We start from the raw sequence: 18293 nt of genomic DNA on the forward strand, positions 1-18293 counted from the left end.
CGCCTTCAAATGCACGCGGGCATCACATCTGCACACATCATGCGTGCGGTGTCTTTCCTTGCTTGACTTCTCTATGCTCAACTCTTAAGCGCATTCTTTCACACTCTTACTTATCTTGACGTGTCGCGGTGTACCCGCTGCGAGCGACGACGTGCTTCGCTGGCGTCTGTGCCGCACCTGTCTTCATGTGCCGCTCTTACGCAACGCACCTACTCGCACCTGCGCACAGTCTATCCGCAAGTGCTGCGCGACGGCGCGGCTGCAGCATTATCTCTATGTGCGCGCCACACTTGGCCGGCCTCGCCAGCAACTCCACCAGCTTCAGCCCCCACACTCCTGCGCCGCTGCCGTCTCTGGCACCCCTCCGCGACTCCTTCAGCAGCACCGCATTTGAAGGTGATCGCTTGCTGTCGTTGCTGGCGGAGGAGCAGTAAGCCATGCCGCTGTCCGCGCTGACGCGGATGACGCTACTGAGAGGCGGCACGCCTGCCATCACCACCACCGGAGCGATGATGTGAAGCAGGATGCTGATAACCGCCATGGGCAGACTGTTGCTGCTGCTGCTTCGGCGGCGGCTCACTTGCACTGACACCGGCATCATCACTGCTGGTGTTCACCGGCGACCCTGTCGCTACGGCGGCGGCGCTCTGATAGGTCATCATAGACGGCATCGCCACCATGTCCGGCTGCTGGTGCTGCTGGGGCATCTCACCACCACCGGCAGCAGTCCTCGTCGCGTCGGTATTGTGTGTACCGCCTACACCAAACGCAACGCTTGGATATCCCACGTACGGCGTGTACGGGAACACCTGCTGTTGCTGCTGCTGCTGCGCGCTGGCACTCGTTGCGGTGGTGCTGGAAGTGCCGTCGCTTCGGTGACTGCTACCTCCGTCTTGATCGGCGGCGGCGGCGGTGGGGGCGACACCGACAAAGCCGCTACTGTTCCGCGTCGTGTGATACTGCTGCTGCTGTTGCCAGAGGTGCTGCTGCAGGTCGTAGTACAGGGCTGGGAAGGGGTAGCTCGAGGACGACGAGGTGCCGGCGGTAGCCACAAACCCACTGCTGGTGCTACTGATGATCGGCTGCGGTTGCTTCAGCTGTGGCGACGGAGGGTATGGCACCTGCTGCTGCTGCCGTTGCTGCTGCTGAGCAAATGCTTGATAGTAAAAGGCGGCGGCGGCCGCTGCGTGTTCTTGCTGCTGTCGGAACTGCTGCTGCTGCTGCGGGGCGACGTACACGCCCGCAGCTCGGTTCATCGGGTGCGGACTGCCGTAGGATACCTGCTGCTGTTGCGAGGCAGCGTAGCCCTGGTTGCCTGCGTATGCCATGTTCGGCGAGTAGCCGTTGCACAGGCCACCTGCGCCGTGCTCACCAACGCCAGCATTGCCTTCTGCGGTGGCCTGCGCGTCATGCGGCGCCAGCTGTTGCGGGTAGTGCTGCGGCATGACTGCGTTCGCATCCCCACGGCCGCCACACTGGTCGAGACAGTCGGTGTAGTCAACGACGCTCTCGCTGCCGTAACCGCGGTCACCATAGCGCCCGCCGGCTTCGTCCTCCTCATCTTCGTCGCCCTTCACAGGCGTGAGCATGACATCGACGCGGCCACGAGGACTGTTGCCGCCGTCGACGTCGTCGTTGTTCTCAGTAGGATAGCTGTGCACCGCCATCATCCCCGCCGCCGTGGGCGTCATGGCGGCGTGACTGGAGGACCCTTCAAAGGCCTCCTCCCGTGAGTCCACATACGGCAGCTGCAGTGGCGGACGCCGGCGCGCACGAGTCCTTGCTGATACTGCGGCCGCCGCAGTGGCGCCGCATTCGCTGGCAGGACGGCTTCTACTGCCACTGCTGGCAGCGCGTATGGCCGCCGTTTCGTGTGCCGTCGCGGACCCCTTCTTCGCTGCGGTGGAGGCGATGCTGATACTGCCGCCATATTTTAAATGAGGGGCGCTGCGGTGGTCATGTTCACCGAGGCCACCCCCGCGCACGTGCGTGTCTGTGTCCATGCCACTCGCTTCACTGGGGCTTGCCTGCTGCTGCTGCTGCTGGTAAGCGTGCACTGGCGAGCCAGGCGACATCATCGTGCTCTGCAAGTGAGGAAACGGCGCAGCAACGGAGTGTTGCGCCACCCCCGCGCCACCGCAGCGCTGCTGTTCGACGCTAGGGCCATTGTACACGTTCATCGGTGGCACCGGCACACCACCCGCATGCTGCTGTGGCTGCTGCGGATGCGCGCGAAGGGTCATCGGCATCATCGTTGTCGTGCTGCTTCTCATGCTCTGCGGTTGCTGCTGCTGCGCGCCATACAACTTTGTGTTGCCGTCCATCGACATCATCATCGTGTGCGGCTGCCTGGGCGCAGACTGCTGCTGCTGCTGCTGCATGAGCATCATGTGATGGCTTCTCCCCGTACTCTCTTGAAAGGCAAGCATGGGGGCGCTCATGCTGTGGTGAGGGTGGCCCCCCTCGCCCGCGGCGCCGCCGTTGCTGTAGTGTTGCGTGAGCGTCGCTGCGGCGGTGCTTTCGGCACGTCGCGCGGCGGCGACGGCTTGCTTCATGAGCGCCTGATGCACTGCCTGGCAGTCCGCGTCTGCCGACATGGGTGACAGACACTGAAGGACGTACTGAAGACTGCAGCTGCCGTAGTACTGCGGCGACTGCCGCGCCGCCCCCCACTCGGCAAACCACCAGCACAGCCACTGAAAGTCGCGCATGTGTGTCATGCGCGCTGTCAAGTCGTACTCAGGGTCGAAAGGCGATGTCATGTGGAAGTGCTGACCGCGGCGGGAGCAGAGGAACGGCTTTGCCACCACCTCGGAGCGGCCGTCAATGGTGAAGCGGATGCCGCTGGTCTCGTAATCGAAGGCGCAGCCGTAGTAGTGGCAGAAGTCAAGGAACAAGTCCGACACCTCTGCCTGCCGGCGCAGGAAGTCCGCGGCGAACGCGTCGAAGGCGCTGTCTTCGCTGTCGGCGTCGCTGTGCTGCTCAGAGGCCCTCTTCGACGTCGAGGCTGCTGCTGCTGCTGCTGCTGCTGCCTCTGCTACTCGACTTGCATGGGCGCCCGCTGCGCCGGCCGTCTCTGTCTCCGCTGGCAGCGATGCTGACTGAGCAGAGCCTCGGCCGGCTTTCACAGGATCTACATTCGCTGCGCTGCCAGCGGCGGCGGAGACTAGTTCCTCCGGCGTCTCAGTACCCTCCGCTACCGCGGCTGCCGCCGCGTCGGCGCGCGTCTCCTGGTGGAGAGCCTCTGGTGTGGCCATAGCCGCTGTTGAATGCTCAGCGCTCGTGTCTTCCGCCACCTTCTCGTCACGCCCTGCTACTTCGTAGGCGCCAGGGGTATCAACGTGCGACCCCTCGCCCACCACGCGTTCGTGCGGCTGAGGTTCTACCGTCTTGAGTAGGTAGTGGTGCGGCGGTGGCGCGAGGCGGCCAGGCGCAGCGTCCACCACAGCCGCTAGTTCCTCGCCGGCACTAGGTGTGGTGGTGGCGGTGGTGATGGTGCCGCCGAGGCCTGCAGTCCCGGTGAGGTTAGGAGGCTGATGCTCGCGCAACGGTGACGGGGTGCTGGTGCTGGTGCTGCTGCTCGCACCCGCTGCCGCTCCGCCGCCGGAGGCACTCTCAGCAGCGTCTGAAGAGGTGGGTCGCGTCTGTTGCGTGCGCCCTGCTCCACCTTCCTTTTCAGGGGTCGCGCCAGTCGTCGTCTGTGGCGCCAGCGCCAGCGCCACCGCCGCTGTCACGGACGCGCCTGCCGCTGTTGTCGCGGCTGCCGGGTCGCCGACAAAGCCCAGTATCGTTTGGCGAATCGCACGCAGGCGCTCCTTGTCGTCGCTGGCGTAGGCCGCCTTGATGGTCGCGCACGCTCCAGTTGCCACCGCCGTGGAGGACGACGCTCGCCCAAGAGCCGGTGCCGCCTTCTGGATGTTCCCGCTGCTGCTGTAGAGCTCGGCAACATCGTCAGAGCCTGCTGCGTCGAGCGACACACTTCGCCGTGCCCCCGTCTCCTCTACCAATTGCGCGTGACGCTGCTCCACTCGTGCAAGATACTCGCCCAGCATGTACTCCAGCAGCCCAAGAGTAAGGGGAGCGGGGCCCGCCGTCGGAGAGGTAGCACTGTTGTCCGCGGCGCCGCCGCGGCGCAGGGCTTCCTCCGCTGCGCGATCCTTCTGCGGCTGCTGGTGCTCTCCGGTATCCGCTCCTGCTTGACGGCTTTGTGCCTGCGCTGACGACGACGCGGCGTTCCGCTCACGCAGGAGAAGGAGAATGCGTTGGCGGCATTCATTGTAGAAGTGGAGTACCATGAGGTAGATGGCGAAAGACGTCACCCCGCCAGGCTCACTCTCGCCGGCACCGAGGCTGCGAACGCAGTACTTGAGGAACAGAATGAGCGTGCGGGCATGCGGAAACACCTCCAGCAGCGATCGTGTAAGCTGCATCGACCGCCAGTGCTCGCCGCCGGCGAAGGTGATGTCCACCTTGGTGCCGGTTGCCTTGTCTGTCAGCTTGATGACCGGCACACGAGTCGCCGTGATGGACTGCACAAAGAACAGCGGGCCTTCATGAACAGGGACGTAGGTGAGATGGCCCGCGCCACGGCCACGGCCATCCGTAGCACCGAGAACGATCGGGCTCCGCGTCACTGCGTCCTGGGACGCCGGCGGAGCTGCCGCGGTCTGCACCGTGGCGGCCCTCTCTCCGGATGCTGCAGCTGTGGGCGACACCGACGACGACTGAGCTGCCGCGGCCTCATCGGCGGCCACGGTTTCTGTACCCGCGTGTGCCGCTTCCGCCTCGGCTGCCGTAGCATCGCCGCCGCCACTGACAGTACGGCCTTCCGGCTCCGCGGCGCCGCCGTCTGCAAGCCTCGCCTGGCTGCTCCGGAGCTCCGCTTCATTGGCCAACTTATCTGCGTCGGCTGGTGCTGCCTTGCTTCTCGGCAGCGGCTGCGCATGTGCTGCAATGTTGTCCTCGTCGACATGCAGACCCGACGCCATGGCGGGCGGCAGGGAACGTACGCTGCCTTTTAGGTCGGCACTTCCACTCGCCGCGGCAGACTCGCGCGGGGACGACAACGAGGCAGAGTCATGCAGCCGCGTCGTGGTTGTTTGGAACGCGAGACCGCTGCTGCTACTGCTGGCACCTCCGATACTTAGACCGCTTGCTGCTGCTACCGGTGGCGCGACAGGCGGCATACCACCACCCATCGATGGCGCGAAGAGCGCCGACAGGTCTACGGAGGTGCTGAAGTTGTAGTCCTTTTCAATCTGACCGCGAAACACCTCCTCGGCCTGCTCCACGTCGCCAACGGTGCCGTAGACCTCCGTGTCCGCCGTCGCCACGTCGGGGTCGTGCAGGCGACTCGCGCTCACACTGTCCGCGTGACCCACAGCACTCTTAGCGCAGGTCGACGTGGCACCCGCGCCCGGGACGGTGCCAGAGCCGGAGGCAAGGCGAACAAACTCGCCATCGTCGCCAACCGTGGCGCTCGAGGTCAGAAATACTTTACGGGTGTCCAGGGGGAAGGCGGTCGCGGAGAAGCACGTCGTGCTCGACTCTGTCGACAGCGACGAGGCGCTGACGCTTCGCTGAGGCGCCGTTGTCGCCGTGCCGTCTTGAGGCACACAGGGAGAGCGCCGTGAATGGCTAGACACGCGGCGATTCGGTGCGGCACGCGCCGCCTCATCCATCTCGCCGATTACCGGCATTTCCTCCGCGGCCTCGGTGGAGCTAAGGAGGAGGCTCTTCACGATACTGCCAGCGCGCGCTACACGCTTCGGCGAGAGGCCGCTCGTCCCTTCACCTTCGCTGGCATTCTCCTCAGACCGTCTGCCGATGTCATCGTCATCGGCGTCGCTGTCGGAGTCCCGCAAGCTGGCCGCCTCACAGACTTCGCTAGCACTGCAGCGGCTCTCTCGGGCCCAGTGACGGCCTTCGTCGGGGGCTACTGCAACTCCTGCTCCAGTCGCTGCCGCCAGCGCCACCTGCTTTGCCCGCTTTTTTGCTTCCTCCATCAGCTGCCGGCGGCGGTGCTGCGCTTCGGCCTCGATGAGCTCTTGCAAGCGAAGAGCGTCGTTCTTGCTGTCTTCGTCCAACTCCAAGAGGGCCTTCGACAGCCGCTGCAGCGCCTCGAGCGGCGCGATCGGCTGGTACCCGACAGCAAGGAGGTCCACGTCACTCGACGGAAGTGCCAGACCGGTCGTGATGGAGCCGTGCACACGGATCTCTGCATTTTGGTTTAGGTGCTTGCGCAGCACGGCCTCGATAATCCAGCAGAGCTGCTCGCGGTTTGCCTCGTCCTCCGGCTTCAGCGTCAGGCACGTCGCCACAAACGTCGGCAGCACCGTGATGAAGTCGTAGTACGGGATCGGCGGCGGTTTCGCCATCGTGTGCTGCTGCTGCTGCTGCTGTGGTTGTTGATGGTGGAATATGGGCTGCCGACCCGCACCACCACCGCCAACGTTGAGTGCGTTGTAGTGCATAGGCATCATCCCACCACCACTGCTGCCGATGTGGCCGGTTGCTTGCTGGTCTGGATTCGGCAGACTTCCGTACATAGAGCTCATGTAGTTGCCTGGTTGGTTCATCATCATCGCCTGCTGTTGCGTGTGACTCTGTCGGCTGCCGCTGCGACGGCTGTTGTCGAAGCCGGCAACAGTGCTACCGCTGTGGCTGTTGCTCCCACGACTGTGAGCGCAGTCACTGGGGGCGCCCTTGTGCTTCGCGTTAGCCGAGCGGCCGTGGTTGGAGCCACCCATGCTTCCCCAGTTCACGGCGGCAGAGGGCCCACCCTGCGATCGGGACGGCATGTTTGGCGAGGTGGTGGCGGAGATGTGCTCCTGCGCTGCCCCAGGGGACATGGAGGGCTGCGATTCCATGTCTTCGTGATGGGTCGTGTTCACTTGGCCACCGCCGCCGCCGTCGAGGCTCAGGCTTCCGAGCGACATGGTCTGGTGATGATGTTGATGCGGGCGCTGCGAGAACTGCCCAGAGACGGATGAGGGATGTGCCAGCGGTGGTGTGTGGTGGTGGTAGTGGTGGTGCTGCGACATGCCAGACGCCATGCTCAGCATTGTGTCGCCGGTGCACCCCGCACCCATTGCCGTGGCGTTGCTGCTTAGCGTGTCTACGCGGGGTGCCGCGAAGTTACTGGTGCCGCCAGTTGCCGTCATCGAGGGCGATGCGGATGAGTCAGCGTTCATCGTTGTCGAAACACCGACGCGGATGCTCGGCAGGTGGCCACTGTGCAGCGGCAACAACGCGGACGGGGGCGCACACCCTGTCGCTGCCGGCGCGGGAGGCGGGGACGCTGACGGCGCAAGCTGCCCAGCTGTACTCTGACTAGCCGCTGCCGCTGCTCCACGGCCTCGGTGAAGGCCGGGTACACGGTGCGGAGCAGGAGGAGGCGCTGCGCCGCCACCGCTCGCGCTCATGACTGTATTGGCGGGGTCGAACATGGTTGCCGCAGCTCCCGCCGCAGACGTGTTTGCTGCGCCGGCAGCCAGCAGAGCGTTGGCGCTGGCGCAGCTGCTGTCGGGGCTGGTGGTCGCGGCCGCGCTGCTGCGATCTACCCCGGATGTGGAGGGCCGCGCATGGGAACGGTGCTGCTGCTGTTGCTGCTGTTGTGGAGAGGCCATGTGGGAGCGGCTGTAGTAGCCACACGCTGCCATCTGCAGCTGCTGCTGTGAAAGCAGAGAGGCGGCGTAGTACTGCTGGGTAGGCGACTGATGCGGATGGCGCAGCAGCTGCTGTAGCTGGTATCCATAGCCATTCATGTAACCGGCGTTGCCACCACCACCAACGCCGCCGGCCGTCGCCATCTCAGTTGGGAGCAGCTGCACAGCAGTGTCGCTCATGCCAGGCATCGTGCTCGTCTGCCCCGCGTAGCTCTTCGACGGCAGCGCGCCTGCAAAGGAAACCGGCATCACACTACTAAGGCCGTTCGCCATCATCTGCGGCCCACCGTTCCCACTGCTGCCAACTACCTCTGCGTCACCGGCCACGCCGACTGCACCCTCGCCCTCCACAGTTGCTGAGACCGCCGCAGACGTCGCGAACGAGGGGTGCCAGCCAGGACGGCGACTCACACTACTCGTGTTCGGCGCCGCTGCTGCTTTCGTTGGGGCCGACCCCGTGCGCGCCGGCGATGAGTGTGCACCTAAACCAATTCTGGCTGACGCCCTGTCACTGGTTGCAGCCATCGAGGTGCCTTTCGGGTGTGCGACCACGACTTCACGGCGCTCCGCCGCCACTTCGACCTCCACCTCGGTGTCAGGCTGTCGGTTCGCCTCAGCCTCAGCCTCAGCCTCAGCCTCAGCTGCTGCTGCTGCTGCGGCCGCTGCTGCTGCCATAGCACGCACTTTTTGCTTGCGCTTCGCCGAGCGGGAGGGCTTCGGCAGCGGTTCTGTTGGTTCTGGCCGCTCCGCGGCGCCAGGCTCTCTGGGCGTTGCCGTAACAGATGAATGAACCGCCGGTGACTTTCCCGCCCGTCCATGCTGGTCGTCCTCGCACGTGGCGGGCGGTGGAAGGGTCGCCACAGGGGACGCGCCTGACGCTTCTGCAGCAACAGTCGCTGGCATGGATACGGTGGATGACGGTGCAGCTGATATCGAGCTGCCGCCGCGTTGCGGGGCGACAGACAACAAAGAGTTCGCCTTGTTCACCGGAAACCACCACGAGGCGTCCGTAGACTTCGACACCGCTGCACTCACGCTCGGACGCAGCGGCGGTGGCGATGACGAGGACGACGCAGTCGGCCCTGCCGCTGCCCCTGCAACGGCGGCTGCGCTGTCTAAAGGTGTGGGGGGCGCACCGGACACCGTTGTGCCCGCATCCGTTGTGGTCGCGGCGTTGCCAGCGCCGCTACCATCACCGGCGCTCCAACGCTGCTTCGACGAGTCCTCACGCGCGTGCGGTGGTCGATATAGCTTGCCGGACGATGCTGCGATGGCTGTCAGGGATGCGGACAGCGGCGCACAGGCCGCAGACAGCGAGGAGGCCGTACTGGCACCACCAACACCGCCGCCGGCGCGTCCTTGGACGCTGTCGGCATCAGCCAATGGATGACGTCGTGTGTGCTGTGCTTTCGACGAATGTGAAGCGCAGGCAGCTGCAGCCGCGGAGGTCGTCGTTGCCGTCGTCAATGTGGCGGCCTTCGGCGTGCGTGGTGACGGCGGGGAAGGCTTCCGTCGGTCCAATAGCGAAGTGCCCACCTCAAGAGCGGGCACCGACTTGGCGGGCTTGTTGCTCGCTGACAAGTTCAGCGTCGACGATGCAGGGGAGAGGACGCTGCTCCTCAGTGCCGCGAAGCGGCTGCACACGGGCACCGCCCGCGGCGCTGCCGTAGCATCCGTCGGCGCGGGGTAGACCACATGCGGCTCCGATACGGGCGAAGGCGCTCCTGCTGCCGTTGCGGGCGAGGGCAACGTGGACCAAGATGTCGCTGACGTCTGCGGTGACGGAGGCGAGGACCTACTAGAGTTCATTAGTTGTGCGGGCGACACAGGCGAGGAAGACGGAGGACCCCTTTGGGTGTTACGGAAAATGGGACAACAACCAACAACAACTATGGCCAAACTAGCGAACACACGGAGGGGAGGAGAGGTGAGAGGAGGGCCGGGGCGGCAAGGCTCAGCCCTGCGTGCCTAACAGACAAGAAAACAACTGAGTCCCAATACGCGTCTATACATGTGTGCGTGTATATTGGAATGCGCACTCAGCGTCACGAGAGTCGACAGCGTCACCACCACCACCACGCGGACACACCCACACCCACACCTAAACACACGCAGACAGAACACCAGCGCACCCACGTGCACTTGACAGCGACAACGACAAAAGAAGATACACACCCACACGCACACCCACGCGCACACCCACATCCACACACGCCCACACCCCCCCACACACACACACACACACACACAGGGGGAAGGGGGAGGGAGAAGGGGAAAATGACCAGAGATGAAGGCTTGATGAAGAGATCCAAGGAAGGAGAAGTGGAAGGCCTTCAATGCGGATTAGTCTTCATCCGATGCCTCAGCAAGACCACTAGACACAGGCACACCTGCACCACAATACTAAGATAATGTGCACCGCCGCGAACAAAAAAAAACGAAAACAGAACCAGAAAAATGAGAAAATGAACCAAGTAACACCAGCAAACACGTCCGTCGCGTCGTTGCAGGCACCCCCTGAATGGAACGAGACACCTGCGCATGCACAGACGGACAAGCACAGCTGATGGACCCCAGCCGAGGGCGACAGAGATACACAGCAAGTTCGAGCGAGAGGGGAGGAGGAGGAGGAGGAGGAGGGGGGAATCAGGCGCAACCTGCTTGCCTTTGGCCTCGTCTTTTCCTTTCACGGTCTTGATCTGTTTGAAGCGCCCTTTATAATCTGTCTGACTTCTCTCGTCCTTCCCTCTTTCGCTGCTTCAACGGCGTTATAAGTGTACTCCGTCTTGCAAAGCCGGCGATCCTCCGCCGACTTCCCCGGCCGTCCCGCCCCGTCACCCGGCGCTCTCCTGCGTGTGCGTGAGTAGGTGTGTACGTGCGCCTTGGGGGTGCGGCTGCGCCGCTTGTCTGCTTGCGCTTTCTGGCGGTGCTTGGATGTAGAGGGAGGCAGACAGAAGAGGCACGCGTGTGCGTGCGCGTGTGTGTGTGTCTGCCTGCCTGCCTGCCTGCCTGCCTGCCTGCTTTGCTCTGTATTGTGTGCTCGTGGTGGAGTGTGTCTGCTTCGCCCTTCTCGGTGCTTGCGCAACGCAACAACCGCAACAACAGACACACACGCGACACACACACCGAAAAAAAAATAAAGAATAAAAAAACGAACAAATACGAAATAAAAATCCGTTTTTTTTTGTTATTTTTTTTTATGTGTTCGTGGTGTGGCTGTGGTTGTGCCAGTGCGTGCGTGTGCCAGTGTGTGTCTGTGTGTCTGCTGGTTGAAAGGCCGCTGGGGTGGGCGCTTCCAGATAGACAACGGTGTATGCACCGATACAACGGGTATATATATATATGTATAGATGTATGGATGTGTGTAGGTGAGTGCGTGTGTATTACGTGCCCCGTGTAGCGTACCGTAAACGTGTCGGAGCGGCGCTGCCGTCACGAACGAGCACAGAAGAGGAGGGAAAACACAAGAACAAAATACAACTCTCTTTTCTGTTACACACGCACCGTCCCAACACACCCCTTCCACACACACACACACACGCACAGAGGGAGGGAGACTAGTGGACAGCCTGCACGCGTGGGTGATGGAGAGACAAAGGCGGCGATGGCGGTGCTGCCGTTATGCGTGTGCCCAAAAAGGAGCCGAGGACAAGTGGCAAGGGATGGTGATGGTGGCCGTGGTGATGATAAGAGACGGACCTTCGGGTGTATGCGGGATGTGAGGGGATGCGTATTCGCCTCGTTGTTTTGTGGGTGCGTTAACAATAAATGATGCACAAGCTGGAAGAGAGGGCGAGGGCGATGATGGGCGATCGCGGAAGGATGAGGCGAAAGAAAAGTCAGCCTCGCCAACAGAAACGTGAGAGCTGCGAGGAGACGCGCTGCCATCGCGTCTACAAGTCACCGCGGCGGTGGCGGCGCTCATGCATGTCGCTGAATGCGTGAGGGCGTCACACGACTTTGCCCAGCAAGTGCGTTTGTGTGTGTGTTTGTGTTGGCCCGCCACGCCCCTCCCTCGCACACTCGCACGGCGAAGCTCCGACTGGCAACATGGACAGTCCCACGGCTTCCGTACACTAACGTGTCTGCGCACAGCTGTTCAGTCTCCACAGCGCGACAGTCCGTTGCAGCGAGGAGTTGGGAGGCCTCACGGAAGCCGTTCCTCCAGGTATGAAAAGGATCTATACAGATACCTTGCGCGCGGCTTCGTGTGGGCGTTGTTAATGCGCGCTTTTCTGAGGCGCCGACGGGCACTGATACGCATTTATCAGTATATAGAGGAACATGTATGAGTCTCTGCCTGCCCTTCTCTTCTGCGCCCCAGCACCTTCGTTACACTGTTCCACGGCGCGACGCATCCACACGCGTGCGAGTCGTGGAAAGATACCATGAAAAGAGAAAGGGTACGGAGATGTGGCGGCAAGAGGTAGGGACAGGGAGACAGAGACAGAGATGCGAGAGAACAGCGAGCGGTTAACGGATTTGAATCTACGAAGACCCCCCCCAAAAAAAAACACATCGCGAGCTTAAAGAGATAAGACACACACACACTCAGAGAGAGAAAAGGCGAAAAGGAGGAGAGTGAAAAAATGAGGAAGGAGGGCGTACACGCGAGCACTCGTAAATGGACGAAGGCACACGCACGCACACGCGTAGGCAAACGAATTATGACATCCGCAACAGAGAAAATGAGGGACAAAGGCTGAGAACGAGGGACAGGTTCCAACACATGATACACTCCCACACATGCGCACTCCCACTCGACCTGCCCTGCGAGCTTTCTGTTCCCGTGAAAGACCATAGCACGATGGGTATCCCGCCGCTCGCGACGGCGCTACCTCTAGCGGTGCCAACGCCATCCATTAAGAAGGGTGCTGCTTTCACGGCATTCTTCGCTAACATAGCGCACCATCGGGGTAGGCTTACGGACCGCCTTGCTTCTTATCAGCCGAAGAGGGCCCTCCCCCCCTGTCGTGGTGGGTGGGCAGCGAGGGGCAGGGCCGACGACGACTCCGATTCTTCGAGATGAAGTGGGTAGAGGAGCAGGAGGATACGTGGTGGATGGAGGCGTTGCCCCCTTGAAATCGCGGAGAGTGACACACCCCTCATCAACCCCTCATCGTTGTCTTTGCCGATCACCCCTCCGCCTTTCCTTGCTTGCCGCGCAAAGACAGCGCGCACGCAGACACTGGTGAGAGGCCGCCTCACAGCATCGCGTCGCGCACCTTGCGCGCCGTCTCGACCCGCGACTTGGCAAGCGCGAGCAGCCGTAGCACACGGCGCGACTTAATATGAAGCCGTATCTCATGCGCGAAAATGCACAGGGAGATCACAAAGCCGATGGGGAGGGCGACATTCGTGTACAGGTAGGCCACCTGAAAGCGGCGCTGACCTAGTAGCGTGAAGAGCAGCGCGACTTGACTCGCCATCGACCACGTTGTCGACTGCCGCGGTGAGGAGACGCTGCCGTCGCCACTCACGCAGAAGGGTGGGATGACCCAGAGCGCGTTCCGCAGGCTTCGCTGCCATTTGGTGCAGCCGTAAACCACAAAGGATGGCGGTACCGGCATCGCGGCGCGCCCTGTGTCGGTGGCGTACATGGTCGCCGTCGCTGCCTCACGGGCGATGCTGCGCCACGACCACGTAAAATACATGAGCGACAGCAGAGCTTGGGAGAAGAGAAACAACATGATCAAGTACGTCCAGGCGACCAGGCGCTCCAGGCTGCCACGCTCGCAGGACCACCACATCCGCAGCCGCCGCTCCACTGACGCCGTCGGCGCGGCGACGCGCGTGCGCTGCCGCGATCGCCGTTCTACTCGCCGCTGTTGCGCCAGACCGCACGAACGCCTCAGCCGCATGATAAAGTCGGGGATGTGAAGCTCGCGAGCGGCGTGCTCTACCCATGCGCGCGAGGCGGCAAACACGTGCGCCACAGCGCATCCGCGCTGCGGTCGCTGGCCGAAGCTCCACAGCGACTGGGAAGGCGCGAAACTGGATGATGCGCCACGACTGTTGAGGTTGCTTCTGCCAAGAAGGAAGGAGCGCACCATCCCCGTGGGAAAAAACCTCGAAGATGACCGGTGTGGCAACAACGGCGGCAGCAACGGCTTGCACGGGCTACCGCTGACGTCCGCCGCTGCGGCAGAGGTGGTGGCCCGCAGGGACGCCGTCTTAAAGTTGTCGAGCGCAGTGGCTGCGGCGAGGCTTCCTACATCACCGGATATGTCAGGCACCGGCGTGCTCGGCTCTGGTGCTTCCCGCTTCACGCGCAGGATGTCGTCTGCGGGCTCAAGCGTATCATCGATCGTTACAAAGACTCCTTCTCCCTCCTTGTCCTTGCTAAGCCCCTTCAGCACACCGCTCTGCTGCCGCAGAGCAGACCCCCTAGCGCTGACCTCGCTATCGTACACCGTCTCGTCACCGCCGTCACAGAAGCCTCTTTTCTTGGGCGTGCGCGGCACCACGGGAGGTACTGCGTCAGACTCGTCGACCGCGAAGGCACCCACCATCGAGCCTCGACTGGTTAATATAGGCAACAAGGCCGTCGCGTCTGGCCGCATAATAACGGACTCTGGCAGGTCGACGAACAGCGCCACGTCCGGGTTCGGGTATGGAACGCAGGCAAAACACCACGACATCCAGCGAAGTCTACACAGCGCCGCCGCTGCCGCCCTTTGACGGGCGGCCTCCTCCTGATCCTCGTCATTTTTGCTGCACCCGCGTGCGTTACTCTCTTGCAGCTGCCGCAGCGCGCGCCAGCGCAGCGTGTGGCCGCCAATCAAGAGCACCACGTACGCGGCGATGCCCAAGAGGCAGACCGGGACCAGCCAGAACCACAAGGCGGCGTTGGTGCTAAGCGCGAAGCTGTACCGTGCGAAGTAGTAGTCCACCGAGAGACGCCACACGGCGAGGCCCGTGCAGACGAGAAAACCGAGCCCGATACCGAAGTACGTCATCGTAGGCACGAATCCATCACGCCCGAAGGTGGGGGATGAGGGCGCGAGAGCGGCCGTAACGGCTCCACCGGACGAGAGGAGGAGCGAGTCGGTGCGCATCGCACTTTCCGCGACCGCCGCTGCAGCCGGCGTCACCACGGACGGCTGTATGGAGACCGTCCCATTCGTGCTCTTCGCCAGGGTGCCGTCGCGGTCTGCGAGTCCAGCCAGCGCCAGTGACGCGTGCCCTGCTGAGTTCAGCACAGAGAATGGAGAGGCATGTAAATCCATGGACGTCGGCGGCGACGCTGGAAGCCCTCTTTGACAGCCAGCACCACTGCCGCTGAGCAGCTCCCGTGATGGCTGTTGCAACCGAGGCACATCCCACAGAGCTGTGCGAGGATGATAGCCGTGGAGCAGGCTCCCTCCAGCTCGGCTCTCCTCCGCCTTGAAAGGGGTAGGCAACGTCGCGATGGCACCGCCACCACCACCATCACCAGGGGTAAGAAGACTGTCAATCCCGTGCGCATCGCTAAAGCCACACTGCATCACTTCTGCTGCCGGTGTGGCAAGCCCCATAAACGTATAGGGTGATAGAGAAGGCGTTGCTACGCTCGATGCACTGCTGCGACCGCTGAGCGTCGAGCCGCTGACTATGCCGTCGCTAACACTCCTGCCACCGAAGCAGCGCATGATGCCGCCACGCTCCGAAGGGCAGGAGCTGACGGTTACGGGATCTCGCACAGGTGTCGCACTCCCTGAGGTCGCCGCACGCGCTGCCATCGCCACCGCACTCCGAACCCCACCGAATGACCTCAGCGGGAGATGCAGCAGCGGCACAGAGGAGTGAGAGAAGATGCGATGCGCATGGCCGCTGCTCCTCACGCTGTTGCTGCTGCCAGGGACGCCGCAGTTGTTCAGTCCGCTGCCGATACCGCCAGCGCTGGGGCTGCGCAGCGGCCGCAGACGCAGCCCTCTCGCTGATGACAGGAGTCGCATGCCCGCCATCTGAATCGACGTCGACGGTGACTCCGCATTGTCGACGAACTTCTTTGGGGTGGCGGTGGTGGTGGGAAGGTGGGCCGTGCACCTCTCCGCAGCGATCCGAGCCGCTGCCACGGATGCCTGACCGACGCCGGCGCTGCTGGGCCTCGCGGCAAGTGATGTGCTGCTACGATGGAGGCCGCCGTAGAGGCTGTGGTGCCTTCGAGATCGCTGCACAGTGCTGAGCTGAAGGTAGCGCACGAGACTCCAAAGCATAACGCCAGCAACGAGCAGCTCCAGCGCGAACAAGACCACCTCGGGGTGGTTGCACGCCACGGCGTACAGGTGCACTCGTGGCGGGGCCGCTGCCTCCGCCGCGGCGCTCGTCGCCGGCTGCGGAATCAGGGCCGGAACCGCATGCCACAAGAAAATGTGCGGGAGAAACGCGGCCGCGAAAAACCGCGCGAGGGTGCGCCACAGTGTGTCGTACCCGCGCTCCAGGTAGCCCACCACGTCCATGACCACCCCGGTTCTTTCGGTCACCGCTACGGGCGAGAATGGCGTTGGGCTGCCGGATCTGGTGGCGCTCGATGGTGCGCGAGGGAAGGGCGGCGGCGGCGCTCCGTAGACGCGGAGAGAGCCGATGGAGCTTGCAGGGGTGCTGCGCGTTCTCTCTGTCGATGTCTCCGACACCGCGAGTGGCACAACCAGTGAAGACGCGACTGAGGTGATCAGCCGAGGTGGCGTGCTGTCAATGTCACTGCTGTCGTCCCGTTTTCCAACGCCGGCAGAGGCTCGCGAAGTAGCCGCTGCCGGCGTTGTCATTCGTGAGAGCAGCGAGCTCGGCTGCATCTTCGAGGAGCCCGAGGGTGAGCCCGGCACGGCAGCGGTCGTAGGGTGTGTGGCAGCAGCAGTGGCGAAAGACTCGGATGTGCGAAGGGGGCACGACGGTGACTGCTGCTGAGGCGCGCGTTCAAAGGCCGCCGCCCCACCGGCTTCGCGGCTCAGGGTGCCATCGATGCTGTTCGTTCGCCTGCCGTAGTCGGCGGAGTGTGCAGTGAGCGCGGCAGAGGAAGAGGCGACGCCCTTGACAGTCGTGCTTGTTGTGCACGTTGTGGCCGCTGCTGCCGCTGCCGCTGCTTCTGCTACGGGGGCGGCAGCGGGGTACGAGAAGGGGCCCACTGGGACATTGGTCGGCTTCATCGCCCCTGCGGCTGGCGAGAGTCGCTCTTGGCAAATCGGAGGTGTTTTCGGCGTGCTTCCGGACAGGGAGATTTGGCTTTCCTGCTGACGAAGCAGAGGTGCGGTGGTGGTGGCTGCTGATCCGCCTTGGTCGGCCGAGTCCACATGCAGGGAGGGTGCGGGCGGAGGGTTGGCGAGGTCGAAGGTGGCCATCGCGTCGGCACCCTTGTACGGGTAGCTTACGCGGCTCTCGAGATACGCTTCTTCCAGGGTAGTTGCTGCGGTTGGTAGTGGCAGGATGCGACCCTCTTCCGTCGGCATGGCCGTAGAGCGGATAAGCGGTTTCGAGGAGCAGCTCAGGGATGCCGATGCAGCCGCTGAAGAGGACGACTCGAGCGACACGGGCGCGGTGGAGGGGCTGACGGCTAAAAACTTTAGGGGCTGGGCTGCCGCGGCAGGTGCGACGGCGGCGGCAGGAAAGGCCGCGCCGCTGTGCATTGCCTGGGTGCTCTCGTTGTCGCACACGACCACCGTCTCAACCGCTTCACTAGAAGCAGTCAGGAACAGCTCAAGCGATGGCGGAACGGCAGCCACCGCCGCCAACCGCGGCAGTCCCGACGCACTCGCCGCTGCGGAGCTTGCATTCGCCGTGCTAACGTTCCTCCCACCAAGGCTGGACAGCTCTTTGGTACCACCAGCGCCAGCATCGTTACCCTTGCCGTGCTGATGACGCAGGTCTGCCAACGGCAGGAGCTTCCTGCCGCCTTGGAAGGGGCATTGGCACTCACGCGATGAAGGCGAGGATATCAGCTGCGGTTCGCGGTGCAACAGGGGTGACGGCATGGCTGAGCAGAACCCATGCGATGAGTGAAGTTGTGTTGGTGCTGGACGCGCAAGAGCAGCAGGGAATAAAAGGAAACAGCGACGAATTGGTCTGCAGGATTCCTACTGTTTGGTTGTTGAACGTTTTAGGTCGTATTCGTGCGCACGCCTGCATGTGTTCCTCCGTATTAGGCGCGGCTTGCAGGGTGTGCGCAGGAAATGCCCACGCCTGGTATGTGTCTAGTTTTCTTTCTCCATGTAGAGAGCGAGAGAGAGAGGGGTGAGGGAGGGAGGGAGGAGGGAGGGACGTTACACGAAGGCCATTGAAGCGAGTCCGCATATTCGGCTCCGTCGAAATCCGACTTCTAGGGGGGGGGCGGTACGTATGTGAATGCGCGGTTGCGCCGCGTACACCGAGCCGTTGGACTCACGGTGACACGGAGGTTCGATACGTACGTGGTATCTACCTATCCAATTATTTTGCTTGGTGCGCGCGAGAGTGCGGCACCCACTCTCCATCCTGCGGGCTATCCTGTCACACGTGATGGAGATGTCGACCGGGATAGGATGGGGGTGGCACTGGCTCCAACACACCACGCATGCACAGAGAGGGCTACCCCGGGTATGCATTCGAGTGGAGGGCACGAAGGAGGAAGTACACACCCACACACGCACGCACAGCTCTTCCTCGGCTTCTCTC

At 63.0% G+C, this 18293-nt stretch overlaps 2 protein-coding genes across 2 annotated transcripts; both read right to left on the reverse strand.

Moving 5' to 3' along the window:
- Nucleotides 1-467: 467 nt before the first annotated feature.
- On the reverse strand, nt 468-9476 carry LINJ_04_0490 (conserved hypothetical protein; the record flags this gene model as incomplete). The annotated part of the gene is made up of 1 exon (XM_001462850.1): nt 468-9476. One exon carries the CDS (start codon nt 9474-9476, stop codon nt 468-470), a length of 9009 nt encoding a protein of 3002 aa, XP_001462887.1.
- A 3395-nt stretch (nt 9477-12871) lies between these two features.
- Nucleotides 12872-17614, reverse strand: LINJ_04_0500 (hypothetical protein; the record flags this gene model as incomplete). Its single annotated transcript, XM_001462851.1, has 1 exon — nt 12872-17614. The coding sequence occupies one exon, from the start codon at nt 17612-17614 to the stop codon at nt 12872-12874; it is 4743 nt and encodes a 1580-aa protein (XP_001462888.1).
- Nucleotides 17615-18293: the final 679 nt, after the last annotated feature.

Source organism: Leishmania infantum, chromosome 4, assembly GCF_000002875.2.
Source record: "Leishmania infantum JPCM5 genome chromosome 4".
NCBI lineage: Eukaryota > Euglenozoa > Kinetoplastea > Trypanosomatida > Trypanosomatidae > Leishmania > Leishmania infantum.